The sequence below is a fragment of the Aythya ferina genome (assembly GCF_964211825.1).
Source record: "Aythya ferina genome assembly, chromosome: 4".
In the NCBI taxonomy this organism is placed as follows: domain Eukaryota; kingdom Metazoa; phylum Chordata; class Aves; order Anseriformes; family Anatidae; genus Aythya; species Aythya ferina.
Window position 1 is genome coordinate 9,745,118 of NC_140300.1, and position 23,339 is coordinate 9,768,456.

General features: G+C 42.5%; 1 protein-coding gene and 1 long non-coding RNA gene across 10 annotated transcripts in view; one reads left to right on the top strand and one right to left on the bottom strand.

Annotated features, from left to right (window-relative positions):
* MSANTD1 (Myb/SANT DNA binding domain containing 1) overlaps positions 1-23,339 on the top strand; it is a 50,471-nt gene that overhangs the window by 2,469 nt on the left and 24,663 nt on the right. For 2 of the 9 annotated variants that reach the window (XM_084517812.1, XM_084517814.1), the window contains one exon: positions 12,889-12,981. In XM_084517812.1, coding sequence (XP_084373938.1) covers positions 12,889-12,981 — 93 coding nt within the window. Of the gene's footprint in view, positions 1-1,870; positions 1,895-2,526; positions 3,162-3,512; positions 3,529-12,888; positions 12,982-23,339 lie in introns of those variants that run through there. The other 7 variants (XM_084517816.1, XM_084517819.1, XM_084517815.1 and 4 more) reach the window with 7 other exon arrangements.
* LOC311436084 lies at positions 1,087-2,323 on the bottom strand. The gene is made up of 2 exons (XR_014692587.1): positions 2,232-2,323; positions 1,087-1,732 (listed from the first exon to the last, which is right to left on the bottom strand). It is a non-coding gene; the product is annotated as an uncharacterized lncRNA (long non-coding RNA).

Sequence of the window (23,339 nt, forward strand, 5' to 3'; positions counted from 1 at the left end):
TGAACACAGAAAATCACCCTGCTAATCTGTGCGAAAGGCTTGGTCTTAGCTAAACAGACCTTCTGAATGCGTGGGGGAATCGGACAGGTGCTCACCAGAAGATCTTTTCCTCTTAAGCAAATTCTGTAAACTGCAAATTCTCTTCCAGGCTCTTACTCAGTTTGGTGAAGATGACCCTTGATAAAATAGAGTTACAAGCTTGTCATCGTCATGTTGGGCACTGCCCAGCACTCCTTGGAGAAGCCATAGCCTACAAGCCACGCAGCCTGACACTGCTGTCCTGTACAGACACCCTCAGCCTGCCTCCACAGGCACTGGGGCCCTCACAGAGGGAGGATGAGAAGAAATAAGTGAGAAAACACACAAATGTCTCCATGGCCAAATCCGAGCTGGGCCCATGGCCGTCTGTGCTTGCAGTCAGCAAGGCAAACCCTGGCAGCACCTACAGCCTTGCCCCAGTTTGTTTCCAGCTGGGGCTGCAGCTCTGGGAAGGTTGCTTTCATCAAATTCTTTGATATGAGCGGTCTTTGATATGGGGAAAACCTACCAGAGGTACTAAGTGATGGGGGTGGTGGTAGAAGGAATAAACCCTGAGAAGGAGATGAAGGCAGCTCCCTTTGATCTCTGGCTGGATTGCATCTAGGACCTAAGCCAGCCTGCTAGGACTGCCTGCCAGGTATCACTATCTACAACACCCTTAGTTCCCTGTGAGTGAATCTTCCAATTCTTTTTTTTTTTTTTTTTTCTTCCCTCTTTTTTGCCTGATTTGAGTCATCAATTGGCTATAGATGTAGTGTGCATAGAAGCCAGCCATGTGGACGAACAAGGAGCCCCATGGCAGGTGATCCACCAGCCAAGGGCCTGGCCACCACTGGGCCATGGGCGGGCCTGGGTTTGCACAAGGGCCTTTGCCAGGCCTACCCTGGTCTTCATGTCCCGTGTCCTGAGCCCAGGCTTGTGGCTGGGACGATTCTTGAATGAAGTGTGTGGTCAATCCTAGAGCTACGTTGCTTTGGTGTTTGGGGAATTTTGCCTCTAGCTGCAGCCAGTGTTCACAAGTCCTGTTAAACCTGAATAACCGCAATCCCTGACTCTGCTTCAAAAGCAGCAGGTGAAGAGGATGGTTCCCAAAGCTTTAGTGAGGTAAATTTGTCTCTTCAGAATACTGCTTATGCAGTGGGATTTTTTGTGTTAGGACAGGGATGGCTGTATGGATTGTATATCTTAGTGTCCACTCAGTGCTCTGTACCTTCACACCTTTCTGCTCTCGTGAGGGTGCATTTACAAATACTGGCTCTTGTGGGGACATTTTGGCATGCGAAGCTTCCTCTCCTTGCTCACTATCAGCCACTGGCTGCCAGGTCTCATCTGTGCCAAAAGTCAAGTTTGTTTAGCTCAAGTTGTACTTTGAAATCTGTTTAATTACGCTGGTGCAAAACCATCGGTGGATGCTCTTCTCACTGCTTCAACCGAAGTTTGAAATTCATTGATATTCTTTTGGAAATCAGTTTGTTCAAGAGTGTCCACATGGGTTTGCAATTGGTTTCAATAAATACAATCAAATCCAGATTTTCCTTAAATCACCACAAATTTTAATGCAAACAGGGCCTGGATGAGATTGAAAATCCCCTCGGTTCCTCTGCCTTTTCCCTCCCGTGTGACACTCGACCCTTTCCACATATTGCAGCTCGCTGCAAACCAGTCTGCAGGTTCTCCAGTATCCACTCTTTTCCTGAAACAATCAACCTACTTTGAGTTTAGCAGCCTCTCCCCTGCCCCTGACTGGCTCCTGCGCTTCCAATCAGGCACAGAGGAAACATTTAAACACGCAGCCCCTCTGCCTTGCCTTCCTGGCTCTGCTCAGAGCAGGAACCAACCATGCAACTCAGCCCAGGTAAGGCCACGCTTCACGATCCGCATTGCTGCCATGTTAGTTTAACAGCTTTTTCCCTCGAAGCGCCTTGATTTATTACTCCTATTATTAATATTTTTTTTTACCTCCTCGCTGCACAAAGCGGGGAGAGAGTCAAACATGCCCGTGCCCGGGGGGCAGCAGGCACAGGGAGAGCAACACATGGCCTGTGCTGCTTTGTGAGTGATGCTGGATGTGGCAGCGTGTCCTGAGCACTGGGCTCACCACAGGCTGACAAAACTGTCATTGAAAGCCACGAGGGCAGGCAGCTCCTACAAAACCCCCTTCCCTTTGCCTTTTCCACATACTGTTAAATTACCATGATGGCTGAGTGTAATTTCCTGGCTGTTCCCTGTGCCCATGAATTACCCAACGTGGCAGGCTGGATCCTTAGCTGCAGGACAGTTTTTCCAGTTGTTTGTTTTGAAAGCTCTTAAGAGCAATATACTATCAGCTGAGGTTTCTAATTAACTCTGAATAGCTAGGCTGCTGCCACTCAAGTATAATTCTCATTAGCATCTCAGCTAACAAGCTTCAGTGTTTGCCCTCCTAATTAGCTTCTAGTTATAAGTCTTTCCCTATCCTAAGATGTGCTGTTGTTAATTGCAGTTCCAATTGCTTTTACAGCAAACTCCCTAGAGACTGCTAATACTGCTGTTTTATATAGCCTGATGCAGATCAATATCTAGGATACTTAGGACTGTGGGCTCTTTATTCTCCCGTGTGTCTGTATGGTGTGCTCGTGCAAAGAGGAGGGGGCAGAGCCTCAGCTTTTAAAATAAACGAGGAAATATTTTCTCTTTTAGACAGGTGGTGCAATCTCGAAATGAGTCTGCTTAAAGCAAAGTACAACTTCCACAGCTAACGCTGCGTGAATTGCTTTCTGATTCTTCGGTGCAGCTGTCCACACAACTGCTTATTTTCCATGCCCATGGGTTTCTAGGCATTTGCCAGTGCCCCACTGAAGCTGAGTTTAAAAAGCAAGTGTACTTGTCTGTTGCCCAGACAGAGCGTATGTAAGGTTAGCTATTCCTTCTAGCTGCTGGCTTCTGGATGGTATTTCTGTGGAATGCTCTTAGCATGGTTTGATGTATGCCTGTGACTTGAATTAACCCCTTAGTCCCTGCAGCCAGGGAGCACTTAGAGCACTCGTTAGTGGCTCTGTAGGGAAGGCTGATTTGCTCACTGGAGCAGGGTATGGTTGTACAAGTTTCTGCCAGAGCGGGATGAAGCATGCAGATGAGGAAAGGTAAGTCTTACAGGTTTCACAAAACACCTGAAGTTGCCAATTTCTTGTCCCACGGAAGTGAATCTGTTCTATACAGACTTTCAAATCACACATTTGCTTCTCAAAGAGGGGAAAACATTTTGCTCAGCTTGTGAAGCTTCACTAGCAGGCTTCTCCTTCAGACGTGTCCAGAGCCCTTCTGTTATTGCTTTTTTTTCTCAGCTGAAATCCACTTTTTCTCAGGGTTCTGAAACTGGGTCAAGTAATCTGATCACTTGTATTCTCCTGCTCTGGGTAGGATAAGAAAAGGGCAGCACTGAAATCAAATACTGAATTTTAGCACAGGATGCGATAACTGCTTCCTGCTTTTCTTTATCTACATTGACAGGTAAGGTCTTGAAGCGACTGATGCACACTAACTTTGAAGATAAAGATGAGTTGTTGTTTTTTTAGTAGTCTTAAGAGAGCTAATACAATCCTGTGATGCTTCCCAAGCTATGTCTGAAAGGTTTTATGACTCTGATTCTAGAGGACCTGTGCAGGAGTGTTTGTGTAGCCCAGCAGAGTCCCTTACAGCAACATATACAGGTGTGAGGAGCTGCCTGGACAGATCCAACCACAGTATCAGGCTTTTAGAAAGGTGGAAATTCCACTAATTAATGTGCTTTGTTTTGTGACCTATTGAAACATGGCCTGCTCACATTAATAGCAATGGATTTAATTAGCCCTAGGTCTTTCAAATCTGATTGCTTTAGAAAAATGTGCAAGCTCTTAGGTGGACGTAAGGTAACCGAGCAAGTTGAAAGGGTGGGAGTATGTTTGCATAATGACAATTGCATGTTTGCATGGTTTTGTTAATTTAAAATTTAATCTTTTGGTCAAAGATTAGTCATTAGGGTTTTTAAGCTGGAAAAAAGTCATCAGAATTTAGAACAGAGCCCTTTATGAAAAGCTGAACTTCTTGGTCTAACTGCCGACATCCAATTAATGTGTTGGCAAATGGAAGCAATGATGGTTAGCAAATCTCAGTGTTTGAATACACTTCAGTTACAAATCACAGAGGCATATTTAAGTGAACTATTTAACCTCTTTTATCTGCAAAACTGAATGCCAAATCACAAGTATGCCATTCACTGTGCCATACTTTAACATTGCAAGTTGCAGATGGGAGCCTAAAGTGAAGCACACTCTTATGACTTTTTAGAATCTTTAAAGTAGAACTTAAGTTTTTGTTTGGAGAGAAGAAACAGTTAAGTGGGTGGATCTGCAGTTTAAGTATTAAACAGATTAAAGAAAGGAATTAATCAAAGGGAGCAGAAAGAAGAATTCAGAACAAAGGGTTCTGATAATAAAACAGAGAAAGATGCAAAGCACCTAAGTGAAAGCTGTTGGATATAAAATCCTTCTCCAGCTGCTCTGCCCTCAAAAAGGTAAAACAGACCGACCCCTTTTTAGATCAAAATTATGCAGATGCCACCAACGTGTCACTGGGAGTCATCAGACATGAATTTACATGACCTGCAGTGCAAGGGAAGTATTGACCACTTTGTCCACATGGGGTAATATATTTTGTGCTTCCTAGAAGGCCCAGACTGAGGGCTTCAGTGCTCTTTATGTCCAGGGTAAAAAGCTCCAAAGAAGACTCCAGCTTGGGCTGTAGCAGCAACTCTTGCCAATTTCAAAATAAAACTGAGTATGGATGGCTTCTTGTTATCTGTCTTCTTTAACGTGGTTTGCCTTAAGTGTTTTTTGTCATCAAACCAGTTTATATAGTGCTGGGTTATTGCCAAATTTGTCACATAAAGTATTTTTCTTAATGTGACTGTAAGCTAAATTGGTGTCATGATCTTTTTGTTAAGGCAAGCAATAAATTATACCCTGGGATAGATAAATGGTGATAAAGTACCATCTATGCTGACAGTGTAGAAAGAATAATGTTGAAATAACTCATAAATACACTGATTGAGTAGGTTCCTCTATAGATAGCGTAGAGTCCTGACTTTCTCCAGTTCGGTGTTTTTGAGACTTTTGAATCTGAAAATGGAGAGTATCTCATAGCCCTAATTCTTTTTTTCTGATGAATCTGTGATCCAGGCCATTTCTTACAGCAGAACAGCCTTTCTACATAGAGAGGGCATCCCCTTAATTATTTATACTATACATACCAGGTGTGCTGATTATGAAATTTCCCTTGAGGCTCCAGAAGGAAATGAAATCCTAATAAATGCATGAGATAGTGGAACAATGCTAGAATCTCCTGGATGAAAATCAGTCATCTGTGTCAGTGATTCTCCTTACAGTGTCTTTTTTTTTTTTTTTTAATTATAATAATAAAAAATTACAGAATCTAATCTTCTTAGGCTTGTCATCCAAACTATAACGAAGTTGTCAAGAAATTGTCCTTCCAGGGAACTCCAGTGCTTTTGTGGGAAACAAAGAAAAAATAAGGTTAAGGGAATACATTTCTTATCTCAGAGATGTGGAGGTGGGTGTGTTGATGGTGGTGGTGAGTGTGCTCATAATTAGCATTATTGCAGAGTGGTGACTGAAACATGGTCCTAAAACCACCTGGAAAATTCTCTGTATCAAAACACAGGCTGAGAAAATCAGAGGACTCTGTTTTGCAAATATGAGCTTCTCTTGTCTTGGCAAATGGAGCAATTTTATTTGGAAGAGAGAACTGTATTTGTTTGAGACGCTTGTTATCAAGAGTGTATTCAGCGAACTCCAAGGGAAGAAGGCCCTTGCCTGCAGATGAAGAGGAGAAATAGCAAGGGCAGTAATGATAGCTTTAGAAGAGGAGGAGACTGAACTTGATGTAAGGGACAACAGTGAAAGTGATGCATCAGAGTGAAACAGCTTGCTTAATAGGAAAAAGCACTTGTTTTAACCCAGAGTAATGTGACTGGACCAGGACAAGCACAATTTTCTTGGCTCCAGCAAATGAAAAAAATCTGCTCAATGAAATTTAAGGTGTGGAATGCTTCTTGCCATTTTGTAGTTAAAAGGAACAGCTAAAACAGTGAGATACTTGCAGAGAACATGAAGCCAGTAAGAAGATGTCATATGAGCTCAAGAAAACATGTATCTTTCTTCTATGAAAAGGCTTGAGCAGAACTCTCTGAAAAGCTGGTATTGTTACATGGAAGAGCAGAGAGATGTTAGAAGTCAAAAGACATCTTTCGGAAATTGGAGGTCATGTTTGAACAGCGGAAATAGAAAAGAGCATACATCCTGTCAAGTTAAAAAGGCAAGTTAAACAAGGCCATAAAATCAATTTTGAGGAACAACTTGCCAAACTCTCAGAAACAATAAGAAACCCCCTTCAAACACATGAAGAGTAGGAAGCCTGTCAATCTGTAGGCTTAATAAGTGATTGCAGAGTAATAAGAACACTCAAAGAACATAGGGTTGTTATGGAAAGGCTAAATAAATCTTTGCTTTGCTGTTCATTATAAAGGATCTTAGAGAGAGTTCTCTTCTGGAGCATTTTGGTAGCTGAAAGAGTCTAAAAACTGTTTTAATTTGAAGTGTCAGCAGAACAGGTTTAGAACAAACTGATAAAATGCATAATGCTATAGATAAAAATAGGTGGTATCCATGGTAGCCACCCAAGAGTCCCAAATGTGGAGTTGTCAAACAGTGTTGTTTGATATGAATTAAATAATTGCTGTGGCAAGTGAAGGTGGCAAATATGATGTCTAAGGAGCTGTTTACAGTGGTGAATCTAACCTTCCTTGGGCAAGTTTATGAAAACGAAAATAAAGACTTGAATTTGCGGAGTAAATATGATATGTTGGGTAAATGTCAAAATGGATTTTGTAGAAGGAAGCTGTCATGAATCTGTGTATTTTGAAGCCCAGCAGCCCATGGGTAGAGGTGATTCAGTTGGTAAGGTATAGTTGGACTTGCAAAGTCCCTCACTGATGGCTGTCAAAACCCCTACATTTTCAAAAGTAAAATAAAATAAAAGGGAAAATGTTCCTGCAGTTTTGAACTGGTTATGATTCTAATTGGCTAGAAGTTTAAAAAACAAACAAAACAATGAAAAACAACACCAGAGGGCAGGCACTGAATCATCAGTTTTCCAAATGCAGGGAAGTCACTAGCTACAAGAGTCCCTGTTAATATCTTTACTGTTAAGCTATCTACTAATGTTTCAGAAGAAAAGGAGAAATGACAGGCTTTACCTGCAAGAATATTTTAAGGTAGTCAAAATTAAAACTGTCCATGAAAATGACTGAATATTATTTTCCATTTTCTCACCCAATCTAGACAACTGCAAAGTAATGCATTAAGTGGAAAAGAATTGTACCTATGCATCCGCGGAGATGAAACCACTCAGGAAAAGTAACTTTGTCATTGTGAATTGTCCTTGGAAAATATCAGTTCAATCATTTGTAGTGATCAAGAAGATAAATAGGATGTTAAAGATTTCACAGAAAAAAAAAACCAAAACATTAGATTGTGTAAATCTGTGATAAACCCCATTATTGCACTGTGCGATAACTGCCTTGAATTCAGCAGAAGCAGAAATGGTACACAGAAAAGCTGCAAGAGTGGTCATAGATACCCAGTGGCTTCTGTTAGAGAAGAATTTAAACATAGGATTGGAAAGGATACCTGTGGACACGGAGTTCGTTCCTCCACTGCTGCTGGCACTGTCATACGTATTCATATATATCTCAAATGCTGCTACAGAATCGTCTCTTCTGTCTGATTTGAATGCAATAAACTTGTTAAACTCTGCTCATGTTTCAGTAGATAACTGTGCTGCTCTTGGTTATACCACCTGTAATCCCTGGGAGAGAGGAATTAAATGATTTATGGTTAAGTTCTGTTATACAGCAAAATAACTGCTGACAAAATTCCTCATCTAGTTATAATTGGGTTCTTTCTTTTGCTATATTAATTTTCCTTACAGACTACATTATTTTATTTTTCATGGTAAAAATCAAGTCTGCACAAAGATGACTTGATCATAACTAGACCACTATCATTTTGAAGTGGGATATAATTTTAATTGAGGATGTCTATTTAAAGTTGACCAAAATTTGTAACATAATCTATGAAGGAAAAAAAGTTTCTTCATTTTGACTGCTTGCTGCATGTTATTTTCTTGCTTGCCAGCTTCTAAAAATGTATCACAAAGTAGTGGTAGATGCCTTCAGTGATTCTCCTAACCAGTTTATGTCTGTACTATTAAAATAAACGCATCTCAGAAACTCCTCTGGGAGTCAGAGGAACTGTTGAGAAGGCTCTGATCAGTCTCCAGCTGTGAGGCTATGAACATGTCAGAAGACAGGAGCTGAGATAGCCCTGATCCATGGAGAAGACATTGTCAGGTTTGGCATTTCATAGAATCATAGAGTTTCTTCTTTAAGCACACAGATTTATCTTAGGGATCCCCAGTCCCAGAAAAGTCATCTATTTAGATCAAATCAAATTTGGAGCTTGATGCATTAGTTTCAGAGGCCAGACTCATCTTGATGAACCACCCTGTTTTCTATTTCTGACTACAGACTGGGGGTGCTGGCTTTCAGCATATTTTAAAACTGAGTAGGTGCTGTGTTTTTGTTTGTTTGTTGTTGTTTTTAGCCTTAATTTGGAGTTTCTGGTCCTTAGGGCTATAGAGATCTGCAACGAGCACCAGATCTTGTGCATGTGTGAAGCATCTTTGATGACTAAACTAGACAGAAGTCTTGAGGTGATATTTCTTCAGATTTTGGCTGTATTTCACCACCACGGAATTGACAGTCTCATTGCTGATATGAATAGATGTCGCACCAAGAACATATCCCCTGAGAGGATGTGGGCTATCATGAAGGTACAGGCTTATGGCTGTTGCAGCAGTGCAACTCAAGAGTGTAGATTTTATTATGTGATCTTTGCTTCACTCTTTGCTTTGGAAGAATGATGGTAGTGGATCTGAGAAAACAGCTAATGCCAAAGTGTTAAGACTTAATGCTGAGCTCTAATGCAGTGCCACAGATGAAGAATATTGACTGTGAGATCTGAAAGACAAGGAGGGAAATAGGCCAAGGATACCTTGTTAAGCATTAAATAAAGGAGTGGTGGTGGTGGTACTATCTCTGGGGCTAGATAGTAGGGCCTACTGGAAGAGCACATGGTGTATTGGCATGTTTTATAATTAATTTTTGGATATTTAATTAAATAACGTGGGTAGTGCAAGCAGGATAGGCTAGTATTGCTCTCCAAATGGCAAAACCAAGGCTAAACTTTGTAAGGCTTCCAAACCATTCCAAATGTTAAAAAAAAAAATAAAAAAAAAAATAAAAAAATGGCTGTAGCAAGTCAGTGAAGATACAGCCCATATGGTATTTCTCTTCTAGCCATCCAGAGCTTGGCTGGAAGGACCATATGTTTGTGTCCTTGTGCTCAGTTTATTAAAATGTAGGATCCACTTTTTTTTTTCCTTAGAATAAAAAAGATCCCCAAGGAATTTAATCTCTGCACAACTGTGTACCTTTGCCTAATACAAGTTTCCCGAACATTTTCTGATGCTGTAGATTACAGGATATTAAACGCTACCAGCAGGTGTCTTCAGCCTTGTGGGAATCCAGTGAGAAGGTTGTATTCCTTGGCAGAGATTTTTAAATTATCACCTTGTTAAGGTGAGTGGGAAATTCTGTCTAAAAATCACTGGTGTGGAACAATGTAGAATTTTAGCTGTCACTTTCTTATTTTGTGGGAGGAGGTTTAGGGGCACTTGCTGCTCAATTTTAATGATGTTGGAGAAACTAATGACTATATTGCTGAGGTCAGTATGAAATCTAAGTCAAAATCTTGTGTCAGACTTTCTTTTCCTGGAGGAAAGAGAGCTGAAACCAATTCTGCAGCTCTTATGCACACCTAACTACAAAATTATCTTGACAAATGTCTAAAATGAATTGCAAATATTTCCATTTACCAAGGCTGCTCATTTATCCTTATTTAGAGCAAAATACCCCCTATTTCATCAAAAAAGTGTCACTTTTGTACCACATAACTTCTATTTTTATCATTAGTACATTTCAGTGAGTTTAAAATGTTCGTTTTCTCAAATGGCTTACTTGCAGCTTCAAAAAGTGCTACTTGTCCTTCCACTTTTTTCAAATATATATTTAAAGAATTGGAAGAAACAACAAAATTGAAGAAAAACATGCTCAGAGTATTTAAAAACACATGCATATACATGCTCTTTAATTACAAACATGCTATTTTATAGCTATTAAACTTAGAATGAGCTGTTACTTTGCAGTGCTAGTTTGTGATAAAAACACAATGGTTAACAGCTACTCCAAAATTTCCTGTAAGAAATCCTTTAGTTAACTTTTTGCAGCAAAACTCGTTTAGTTGGAGGCTGAAGAGGGTGCAGAAAGATAGACTAGGGTAAAACTATAGAAACTTTCAATAGCTTATTGGACTAGAGTTTTGATCTACTTAACGGTCAGGGAGCTTAGACTGTTTTTAACCTCATCTTAAACACTAGAAAATTCAGGGTTAAAAGCACTTTGGGGATGATAGATGAGATTTTAGTTTGATATTTTGATCCTGAATTATAGGTTAGGACTCTGGTGATTTCAAGAGGGTGACACTGACTTACAGCATTTGGACATCTGTCCCACTGGTTTATGCAAGAGAAAAGCCTGAATTTAATTCAGAATACAAAAACGAGGTGTCCAATCTGACTGCCCAGCGGTGTTCCCTTGTTTTAAGAGCACTGCCTTGCCATGCACCCTCTAAAACTTGGTGCGATGTCTCTTAGGCTGTGGTGTGCCCTCTCCCTTTCCTTTAACAAAAACTCCAGCTTCACCTCCTCAACGTGCCCAAATCCGCCTGCCTCATGTAGATTTGGCATCCTTGGAGCTCCTGCAGGAGCTGTAGAGCCAAGGCTGACTGCCTTAGTCACCGATTACCATTTGTCAGGCTGTTGGCACTTGAGACAGCACCTCTATTTTGTCTCCGTGTTTCTGTCTAACAGCTTCCACCCTCTGGACAGTACCCCCTGAGTTCCTGGTGCATCCATGCTTGTTCCCAGTACTTCTCCTTTGAGTTCTCTGCACTGGTGCCTGCTAGGGCTCTGGGGTGCCCTTCTTCCCCCCATTCCCCAGCTCTCATGCTGCATCCCACGAGCAGCTCCCACACTGCGAGCTCCAAACCCGGCCGGGGGAGTCAAACCTGCCCTGTTGCTGAGGCCTCGGCTCGCAGCCTTGTGCTCACTGCTTAAGATACAAATAACTGGTGTGGTGGTTTTCGTATAGTAACGTAATGGTTTTAATTCTTCTCTCAGAAGTGGTCGAACTCGGGTTTAGGTCCTCCTTCTCCTAAGGGATATTCAAATCCACCTGTCCCTTCCCAGGCTGTAGGCAACCTCTCAGCCCTTCCTATTGAAGTTGTGCCATGGTGCTGAGAGGATTCGCAGAGCCAGAGAGGAGAAGCAAGTGGGAGCCTGACTGCGGCCTACCGCTAGGGACCTCCCCTGAACGGAGGTGGGGAGCAGGTATCTGGCACTATTCCATGGGCTGCTTACTACACGCTTTGCGTTAAAACAGCACTGGATAGAAATCAAAACCGGCCCTGGAGGCAGAGTCCAAACCCAGCGCTTCTCTCAGCAGGGAGAGGTTGCAACCACCATGCCCTGGCGGCGGGTGCTGTTTTCATGCCACCCCAACCACTCCCTCTTCCTCCAGCCATGTCTTTAAATGAAAATCAGAGCAGCTGCTCTCTGGAACCAATGCTGGAGACGCAGTGAGGAGCGTTAGCCATGCTCACGACTTCCCCATCTCAAGTGGGCTTCCACGCGTATAAGTGCTAAGAGGTTCAGCTCAGCCAAAATGGTGGGATCTCAGCATGGAGGAAGAAAACTTGAGGTACCCAAATACCTTCTGTTGGTGAAAAGTCTGTGTTCCTGTGGACTCTTAGGCACCTTATCAGTTATTTTCTTGGAGGAGGGGAGAAGTCATGTCTAATTCTGAATCTTAGACTTGGAAATAATTTCCCGTTATGGTACTCTTTAGGTACCTCTGTGGCTTTGAGGATCTTTATTAAAGTGAATTAAGAACGTGTTTAATTTTGAGATGTGACTGAAGGACGTGCAAGGTTGACTTCAGATCTAGAGTGTCCAATTCTCTTTTGAAAATTACTTCAGTTTCACAGTCATTTAAAAGCTTTTGAAAAATTTTCTCTTGCTGTCTCTGGGTTCTCCTTGTGTAAATTAGAGATAACAGTACCTCCAGGACCCACCGCATTTACAAAATGATTTGTTATCCTTTGAAGGACAACATGCTGACCAGTGAACATTAACTCACTAATGGAAGAGTTTGGTAAATGAGAGAAAGGTCAGGAAGAATTACGTCCATTGGTGGATTGGGTGGTGTTGGGATCTATTTTAGAGACCTTTTGCTGGCAGCAGTAAGATGTGTAGATGATGATGTTTGTTATATCATTTTGGCTTAAGGTGGGTGAGTAGCTTTCAGCACACAGGGATGAGGTTGTTGAAGTCTTAAGGCCCTATTCAAGTTATTTGTGGTGGGACTACAAAATATGGGGAATATAATTGTCCGCTCTGTTTGAAAGACTAGTGTTTGCAAACTAAACTGAACCCTCCTCATCTTGAGCTTTACAAAATAGCCTTGACTAAGTGTGGCTGACCTTCCTCCTCAGTTGTTCAGAAATGTTTTCTCGCTCTGCTCCTCATTTCCCTCCCCACATGGCACCTTGTTCTGCCAAACTTTCTCTCCCCCAGATACAAAGTTCTGCTGCGGGTCGGTGATCTGCTGCGACGAGTCCTGCATTGACTTCAAGGCTCATGGAGGATCTTCTGCTCCTAGGACAGCAGGTACTGAAGCTTTTCTTCCATAACATAAAAACCTCCAAGCTATATATGTGCAGGTGTGTGCTCCTGTTTCCCTGAGCCTCTACCTCCATTCTGCTCCAACTCTGAAAAGCAGAGCAAAGGAACAGGGGGGAGCATTTTGGGGCAGCAATTTCCAAGTGTGGAGAAGTTGCTGCGTTGTCTCCTCTTCAGCTGGAGGCAGTCGAGGCTGTCACTGTCACAGTCCCTTGCAAGGAGTAATTTCACAGGCTTGTACTTTGCGAACAGGGGAGCCCACATCATCATATCTGCTTTCTGTGGTGATTGCTGATTTATTTTTTTTTTATGGTTTAAGTGACTGGTATTTTGTCCTTAAACCCCATTTGCTTCCTTTTGACACACTGGCTCTGAGGTTGCTGCATGACTGGACCGTATCAGAGATGTTAGCTGGTACAGCGAGGGCTGTTAAAAGCTACAGGCTTTTAACATTTCTTCACGGTCTTGACATTCCAGCATTTTTGTGTCATGTGGTAGACATGTCTCCCAACAGTCCAGTATTGGAACTCAGTCTCTTTGTCTCCCCAACCTTCTACATGCTGAATTTGCTGACAAAAATATTACTTAAAGAAAGATAAAATATTTTCTCTTTTTAGCGATTCTTATGCAAAACTACAGCATGTAGGAAATCAACTTGTGGCACCCAGAAATATTTTTGATTTTTGACAGTCTCAGATTTGTCTTAAGACAGTGCAGAGTCTGTAGGGACATGCAACATGCTTCTGAACTTTTGGAGGGAAAGTATAATGCTCTTTTGCCTCCTGAGGGCTGTTCTGCATGTAACATGCTTTCCCTGGGCTGTGCTGCGAGGCAGTGGCCCGTTCGTCTTTCAGCTGTCCCCTCCTCTCCTCATCCATGACTTGTTTTCTAGTTAGAAAGCAGCCAGGTAAAATAATATATTTATGTGTATATGTATACAGACTCAAAATGTGTGTGTGTGTATATGTATGTTTGTGTGCCTATAAATAGGCAGTGGCACAGATGTTGGCTCTCTGATGATAATTAACGCTAGGCAAATGTAAACTAAAACCTTAATCAGAAGATTTACTTACTGTTTTACCATGGTTTCATACAGAGTTGGGCATTTGGGAATGAAAGAGAACTGATTTTGAACATTTCTGTGTGCGTTGCAATGTCAATATTATAACCTGTTAGTTATCTGAAATGAAGCTGATTTTGCTTTCCTATATTGAAACATGTCAAAAGTAGTGGGAAATATCTGAATTATCTTAAAAGTGGAAGTGACTCCAGAAACTTTAAAACCAGTAACTCATAACACCTGCAATATCTTAAATGCTGAGACAGGAACTTGCATGTGTTGCCTGCCCGCAGCAGTTCTTTTTCATGAGATAAAAGCGGTGAATGGAGGCAGAGTAGAATAGAGTGCAATGTTTATAATATATTTACAGTAATAGGATGTATAAAATACTCCCCGAATATTCCCAATATTGATTGTGACCAGTCTTATAGATTTTCTTTTACCTCACAGCATAAGAATCTGCAGGAGGAAGCTGAAAATGTTTATTTCTGTCAAAGGAAATGCTAGTAAGGTTATATCTGATTCTGCTTTCAGGGCTCTGAATTATATTACTGAAAAAAGAATGTCTGGTTCTGACATTCCTGGGGGTATTTTCTGTTACTTCAAAACCTTTTTTGAACCTTTCTTTTGGCTTCTGTCTCTGGTTAAATTATTCCTTAACCCTACTAGACACTGCAGAAAAAACATGTTAATTTTTTTTTTGTCTTGGGGTCTGACATGACCCAGCATTATGGCTTTTACCTGGGGGCTGTGGGGAGTCTGGACGTCAGCTGTAGTTATCTGATAGCTCTGTACGATACCCAGAGAGGCACTGTATGGATCAGAGGTCAGGAAAGAAAGGAGCTGCAGATTGGCTGATGAAAGAGTTTGGTTGTTGTGGCAGCAGGTTATAGCAGGGATCAACGTGAGTTATGGTGACTGCATTTTGGCAGGGCAATGTGGTATCCTCCAGGTTTCAGGTGGCAGTGAAGATCAGAGAGTTAGTCAGGAATATTTCATGTCACATAGAACAGCTCGTGTGAGACTTATGGTTTTGTGTTCAGAAAGGTGGCATGGTATTTTGGAAAACATTTACTGTTGTGGTTTTGTTGGACTGGTTTTTACAGATGGAAGAAATAGATAGGGGTTTGTCTTTTCCCATGTACTGAGGATGTCCCAAGTCCTCATCTAGGAACGTGTTGGGTCATCCAGCCACTCCAGCTCGTGTGTTCAATGGTCCTGCTGGATGAGCACTTCACTTAAGTTCTTCATAATGTATTCACGAACAGTGATAAAATACTTTGTGAGAGGCCTCAAGGAATGATTAGTTAAATCTTCAATTATTTCCCACTGAGACTTGATGAGAAATCATTTGAAAAGTTAGGCATGAGCTTCAATATAATCTGCCTGTCCAGGTGTCATGAAGCATTGGGTGCAGAAAGGGAAGATGTTGCAAATGGAGGAAACCACGACATTTGGATCGAATATTTTAGATTGCTGCCTATTATACATTTTTGGTCTGCTTGAGAGGCTTCAGCCACTGGAATATTGCTATGGGGCATTAAAGACAATATGGGGAAAAAAACAGCATAAACAGAATGTTCAAGCATTAAAACCATTAACGTTATGTTTAAGCTGCTGTAAGTTAGAAGAGAAAAATATTTTCATTTATATGGCTTGTGAGATGCTGACAAGAAGCAGTCCGTGCTTGGCCTGCCCTTGGTTGGGAAGGTTTACAGATCAGGCTATTGAGCTCTTTTTAAATCCCCAGCAAAATAGGAGCTAAAGCCAGTCCAAGTAGTTTTTACTATCCACTTTTACAGTGAGGTGGGGGGAGAAGGAGGCTGACTTCCATAAGTCCTTTTGAGCTGGCTGATTACTTCTAGTAAACAGCTGCACAAGAGTGCCTCCCGTGGGAAATGCACTATTATTTTCTGTTTGCACAGTAAATGAAAAACACTGGCCACTTTTATAATTTAAGAGAATGAGATATTGCCTTGTGAGTTGGATTGGTTTTCTCTAAATTGTTTAGTCTTGCATCTCTGCTATCAGATGGTGGTTCGTTACTGTTTTGGTTAAAAGTATCTCTGGCCCTACAGTCATTAAAGCTATTTTATATAACCAAATAATCCCAGCCTTCTGAGCAATTGAAGATTTGCTTAGAAGATGAGGATCCAAAAGAGCTCCTTCTGGCTATGCAGAAATCTGTCAACTGAATGTTTAGGGATGAAACAAAATAAGAATCCCCCAGTGCCATTCACATCTGCCACAGAATCCCTTCGGACAACTTGTCTGCACTTGCATCTTCAGACTGCATGTCTCCTACATCTGTGTGGTTTTGGGTTCCATACAGTTTAGGTTCCCCTCCCTTGAAACATCTGGGTTAGGCTTCTCCTTTGTGCTGGGTGTGAACAACTCCTGTGGAGCTTGGCTGGAAATAGGGAGACTTTGCACTACTGAAAGCTGGCTCTAGCACCTCAGTTTTGTTACTATTCACAATTGTATTTGGAGCAGCTTTGCTGCCAAAAACGTCGTCTGAATGGTCACTAATCTGATACAGACAACAGTGTCCATTTAGTCCATAATTTAAAGTAATCCTGCTGATTCACTTGCATGATCTGCTCAGCAGAGGAATGAGTGGTGGTAGGTCCTTCATCGCTGCTTCTGGTGGTATCAGCTTTGCTTGCTTCTGAATACCCAAATCACAGTGGGTATTTATATGCAAGCAAATCGTGTTCTTTTTCCCCATGCAGATCTATACTTACTCAAAGCATATCCTCTAGTTTGCAGCACTGAATACTGTGTTGATTGAAAACCACCAGGGAGGATTTTAAAATCACTGGTGGCATTGGACAGCCGGTGTAGGAGGTAGAAAACTTCACATCCAGAAGTGGTTTGTGGGTGTGCGTTTGTTCAGGAGAGTTATGGAAGGAGACAGAATGACGTCCTCAGGCTCTAAGCTGTTAGACTGGCCAGAATACTCCTGGGTGCAACTGCTAGAAAATATTTCTTTGATCCATGGGCTGATGGGTTTGCTGGCAGCATTTCACTGAGGCCAAGGGAGGAAGTGAGTACGCCGTCCTTTGTTTAGTGATAGCTGAAACAATAGAAGCTGATACACAAATCGGAGGAGCATGTTAAGGCTGGAATATAAACTGAGCCCTGGTGGCTGGAGAGCGATTGGAGTGGAGCCGTATGTGGTAAAGAGCAGAGAGCCACAAAGAAGGAAAACAGCTGGAAAAAGGCAGGAGTCAATGGGGAACATGCAAGCAATTGCAGTGCAGGCTTATGGAGAAGGCAGCAAGAGGAGACGTGGTGTCCCTGGGCAGAAGGCTGGCTGGAGGGGCACGGTTGGGTGCAAGAGGGTGATGTGACCACTCCAGGATGTTCAGGGAGTGAGACTGGAATGCCCCAGAGGAAATAACTGACTGATTTAATGTCTTCTCCTAATGGAGCTGCTCATAAGACTCCAAACACTGGTAAGCTGCTTAAAAGGGCCATCACGTGTGTATTGTGATAAATATTTCTGCATTGAGATATCTCATCATCCTGCCTATCACGCGATGCGAGAGCTAGCACTTAAGTTCCCAATATTGTGTTTGTCTTGGAGATGCTTCTCATTGTGTTGGGAGCTGAAGAATTTGCATAGATCATCTGAAATAAGGCAGCAGTCACCCCTGGGGGAAGCATTTGCAAATGCAGACCGTACAGGGCTGACTTCCCAGGCCGTGTGGCGGCATGGCCTGTGGGATGACATAGAAACACAAAACTCCAGGTGTTTCCACTAGGCATAGCGGCTTCTCCATGTAGCTCCTTGATGGGGAACTACACCCTCCTGAAACAGAGCCCAGTGCTGGGAGTAAAGTCAAGACCTTCCCAAGATTCTTCCACTTGGGTCCCTTGAAATCCAGATACATTTCCTGGGACAGGACAGCAAGAGCCTTTGAGGTCACCGGCACTTCTTGTTGGCCTGTCCCAGGAATGGCAGCTACCTTTTGTGAGATCTCCACTTCCACTAGCAGCCACCTTAGCCAGCAAGCTCTTTGGCTATCGCAGTGGTGCCGGTGAGTTTGGTTTTACTTATCTTTTTGGCAGCTCTTGGATCAGGACATATTTTACGAGTATTGTCTGAACTTTGTGGGTTGAAACATTTTCCTAGGATTTCCATTCCTGATGCTGCCTTGCAGTAATACCCAAAACACCACTTACATTTTAGTATTTAAATCTTTTATGAGCTGATATGGAAATCTCCTGTGCCCTAAATATTTTATCTGAGAGATTTTATTTTTTATTTTTTAATCCTGTAAACCTTCCTCTGCAGGGCTTATGTAGCTGAGCAAAACTTTGCAAGGGGAAAATAACTACAGGTAGCCCGCGGTCCCCAAGCAGCAACACAGGAGAGATGGAGACACTCCTGTGTTCCTCAGCTTGGCATACATCAGTGATTTTATGTTTTTTATTTTCAGAACCTGGGGCTGAGAGCCTCCCTGTGCTCTGCTCCCATCACAGGCTTTGGCAGGGAGTCAGGAGGACGGCAAGGGGATGCAGACGGCAGCTAGGTGGATGCAGCAGGCTGCCAAGCCAGTAGCAAGCCCTGAGCAGTGAGGCTGGGCTTCTGGCAGGGGATTGCCAGCAACTTGCTCTGCAGTTTCTCCAAGGCCAGTGGTTGCTGGAAAAGGGCCCAAACCGCCCTCCTGTCTGGAAGAGCAGCAAGCTAGAACCCATTTATTCAACACAGATGTAGCACTCACGACCAAAAGCTTGCTTAGCTGGAATCCTGTGCAAGTCCCAAACGCACTTGGCCGAGTCTCATCTGTTTGAACCTGGGGGAAGAGCATCTCTCTAAGGGATTGATAACCTCCTGAAGTATTTATTTAACTATTGCTGCCTTTTGTGCTTCTGTTAGCAAGGGATTACAGCTGCAGCATTAAGTCTTGCTGGGGCAGAAAGGAGGCTGTGGGCAACAGAATCAGGGTCAAACCTACTGCCATCATCTGCTTTTTCATGGCATGGCTGGTTTTCTGCTGAGCTGCAGAAATGTCACTCAGAGGACAGATTTCTGTGCAACAGGGCTTTTTTTTTTTTCCTTTTTTTTTTTTTTTTTTTTTTTTTCCCCTCTGCAAAGCATCTCAGATCAAAACTGAGGTAGATTAAGGTCCACATCCAAGTTGAACTGTTTAGAACAAGTTTTTAGAGGAATTTACTCCTGAAATAAAAATATTTGCATTGTATTTTAGGAGCAGTTTTTAATGCACTAAACACTTGCCAGCACATAGCATACTAAAATGCGCTAGAAACCAAACACAGTCCGGAGGGCTTACTGACTAACCCTTGTATGTAAGCAGGACCAAAATCTTTTCTTTCAAGGGAGATTCAGGAAATTGGGAACTATGTGATTTTTCTTTGTAATCTGATTTTTTTGCTTCCTTTTCAGAAAAGGAGTGTGTCTGTTACTACATATTGCAGGATTGCTCCATATGCTAAGAACTTGCAAATGGTTTCTTAAGAGTAAGCAAACCTTGGAAATGCTCTGCTCGCTATAAATTGAACTGGGAGTATGACAAGCATAGAACTGATGTCTTTGCTCCCTGTACTATATAAATAAATTTTAAAGGATATTGCCTGTCTCTCCCTCTATGCATGAAAATTTAGGAACATGCATGACTGTTAATCCATCTAGTCTGGCATCTGCCTCTGTATGTTGTCAGTGACCAGTACTTTGGGAGTAGTTGTTTTTAGTATACAACCTGGACATTTTTCCAGGTTGTATACTCTGTGTGTGTGTATGTATATATATATACATACATACAAAAATCCCATATATATATATATGGGATTTTTTTCCCTTATAGGGTCTGAAACATAAGTGTTTGTGTCCCTGCTGAGCTTTAAAAAGAAACCAAAATCTTAGTACTGTAATTTTTCATCTAATTACTACCAACATACTGGTCTATACACGGTTTCTCCAAGCAGTGAGACCCTTGGGTTCCCTTCAGTTTAAATCTCCATGTAATTCCAGTTCTCCCCCTTGTCTGTGCTAATGCTTCCTGGTCTGACTGGTCTCACTGCCAAAACCCTGCTGAAGCCCCTTTTCCCACCTTCTCTGTGTTCACCTCGTTGCCTTTCTCCATCCTTCTGTCTCTGACTGAAGATCGGTGCAAAGCTGGCTTCCATGGTTACAACTAAAATAGGCAAAAGAGATTATTTTTGGTCAGAATCTGCCAGTTCAGCAAGATCAAAATGTTTTTGGGAAATGTTCTGATTGCAGAGAAATTCAAGGGAGATGTGGCCTACGAAAATGAAATCAAAGACCTCTCCAGCTTTCTCCTTCTCCCCTGTACCTTCTCAGACCATGATTTTCCTGGGCTGCCATCAGGGAAACCTGCCACACAGACCCATAGCAGGGCATTTGCTTGGAAATATGCATTTTTTCCTCTTCTTTTGTTGTAAGTTTTAAATCATCAAAGTCTGCTCTGTGAAGCAGGCTTTCATTCCTCAGCCCTGTATGCCTTCCCCTCTACCAGCTTTCTCCATTTCTGTTGTCAGACTTCTTTGCAGGCGTTAAACATTTATTTCGGATGTACGTAAAAGCTATTCAGCCATGCGATGGCCTTTGCTCTGCAATAGACTGCTGTCACTTGTCCTCCTCATCTATCCTGTTCCTACTCTTTTGTTTCCCTTGTGGTGTGTCCTACTTAGCTTGTAGACCCTCTGATGAAAGGGACTGTGAGGCATGTACTGTAATTCCTCAGTCTGAATAAATTATTTTTGCCTTTGTAACGTGACCCTGTGAAGTTTGGATAGCTTTTTGCTTCCTTTACAAACAGCATCGTGTTGTACCCCTATTAAGCTTCCCTGACAGGTATTAGGACAGCATAAGCTGTGGTTTGTGTGTAGCTTTACAGTGCTGACCTGATGGCTTTGTGTTCACAAACCTTATGTTTTTCTTAAGGTTCTGATCCCTTACAAACCCACACGACTCCATAACCCAAGGTGACTACCTGAGTGAAGGGAGTGTGGACCTCGTGAGATCCCAAACCTCACACAATTGCCTGCAAGGCTGTGCCCTAACTGATTTCCAGCACTCTCCAGAGCAATGGCTTTCCTTCCATGGACCAGCTGTTTTAATGGAGGTGAAAAGAAGGTAGTTTAGTTTATCCTCCATGATTGCCTGTCCCTGCCTGTCCCCTCTGGCCATGCTTGGCAGAAGCAGTGGAAGAGTATTTCTTCTCTTGTTACATTTATCCCTTTCTGCAAATTCCGGTGTGCAGTGATCAGAGACACTAAGGACATAATTTTTAGTAGGCATCTCTAAAGGTGGGCATTTTAGCCCTGAGAATAGCAAAATGTGGGGAAGGCGTCACCCTCCCAACATGTGCAGACCACTTTTTTTTGAGCTTAAAACACAGTATCCCACTGCAATGCAAACACCAAATGCCTTTGTTTTTAAACAGATGTATACTTTTATATCCTTTTAAACAGTTATCGCGTGTGTCTGCACTGCAGTAACCAGAGGATGAACATATGCTCTGCAGTGACCATCCTGTTTCAAGGTTTTTTTATTGCCCATGTGGGTTGCTCTCCTCCTGGGCTGGACTGGAGGGTTGCATGGAGCAGGGACGAGCCTGTGCCTTGGGCAACCTTGCATTCAGTAGGGTGCAAACAGATTCAATCCATTTCTGATGGCCTTCTACAGAGATCTTCTCCTTCCAACATCACCGCTCAGAGGCTCTGCGCCTAAGTGGCCTAAAATGGTGTTTTCTTCCACTGGTGCTAAAACTGGGACCAGTCTTGGCCAAGGACTTACGTGAACCCAAAGTAATGTACTTCAATTTCTGAAATCCAGATAGGCAGCTACCTTTGTCAGCACCTCTGCAGGGGCAGCCATCCATCTGGATTTCAGAAATAAGTCGTAGAAATGTCTTGGAATGGAATAAATTCTTACTTGCCACGGGGTGCTGCCTGACTTCTGCTACCACAATCCCTAACAGCAGGATCAGACACGCTCTTGTGTAATCACTGTTTAATGACTTAGAATTTGTGGGTTGAGCCCTGGTAATTGACTGACTATAACTGTTACCTCCCTGCAAATGCAAGGGAAAAACCCCTTACCCCAGAACTTGGCGAAAGGAAGTTTTATTTGGCATGCGTTAGTCCACACTTGCAAAGCTGAAGGCTGTATATGCAGTCAGTTAGCACAGATCACTTGAAGTATAGTCAACAGATATGTTAGGATTAGAGGAGTTTGTCTGATCTCTGTGATAGAAACATCTATAGGAGAACTTCATTAGATCTGTATCTGCAAATTAGAAGCCCTTCTGCCTGCTTGGGGTTTGTTAATGTGGTGGTAAAATTATCTAAGATTTGAGAGGTCTGGCTAAGAGGTTTATGCCAACTAGAAGAACAATGCTTTGGACCAAAAGCTATCAGTCTGCGACTGTTTCCAGCCCCTACTTCTGAGGTAAGGTACTACTGGAAGTGCCACCTTTCCATATTGTCACATGTCCACTGTTTGATTCCTCCTTAGCATTGTGGCAATCAGCTAGCTACTTGAGCCCATCCCTCCCAGGGATGGATACCTGGCTTTATTCTTGCTGGAAAGATTGTTCTTCCTCACCTCTTCCTTTTTTTTTTTTTCCTGAAACACTTCTGTGATCACTTGGCAGAAAACTGGGGAGCCGAGGGGGGGAGATGGTGACCGAGTGCCCTCACACCAGGATCATAGTTAACAGAGCTTCTGTCTGACCTGTCTCAGATTGTACTTGCACCATTATGCACTTGGAGTCCCAATATTATGGTTGTCTTTCAGATCACCATGAAAGGTGGGAATGCCATGAAAGCTGTTATTCAAGCTGATACATAATGATAGCAAAAAAGGTAGGGTGTTTAGAGAGGTGATATAAAGAACAGGTTTGTGAGAGGATCGTTAAATCCATGCTCTGCTGAGATTTTAGGAACAGGAGTGTGTTGAAAAGGTGGGGCATGAGAGACATCCTTAAGTCCACTGAGGTGGGTGTTTGTAGGAATATCTTCTAGACTTGTCAGTGTGGCACCCATCAGAGGAAGGATTGGGCTGAGCAGGAGAGTAAAGAAAGCCTTCTCCTACAGATGCAAGTTATCTACAGAGGAGTACTCAGGAACTCCAGTATGTATTTCGGTGGCTTCCAAGAGGAAATACATCCTTACTGAGGAGAACAGTGACAGCTTCAGCTGCTTGTAGGGCACTTAAAGCCAGACTGGACCTCAGTCTCCAGGAGGCTGATGCTGGAGGACTCTGCCATCAGAGAAGATGTCAAGGTGTGGCATG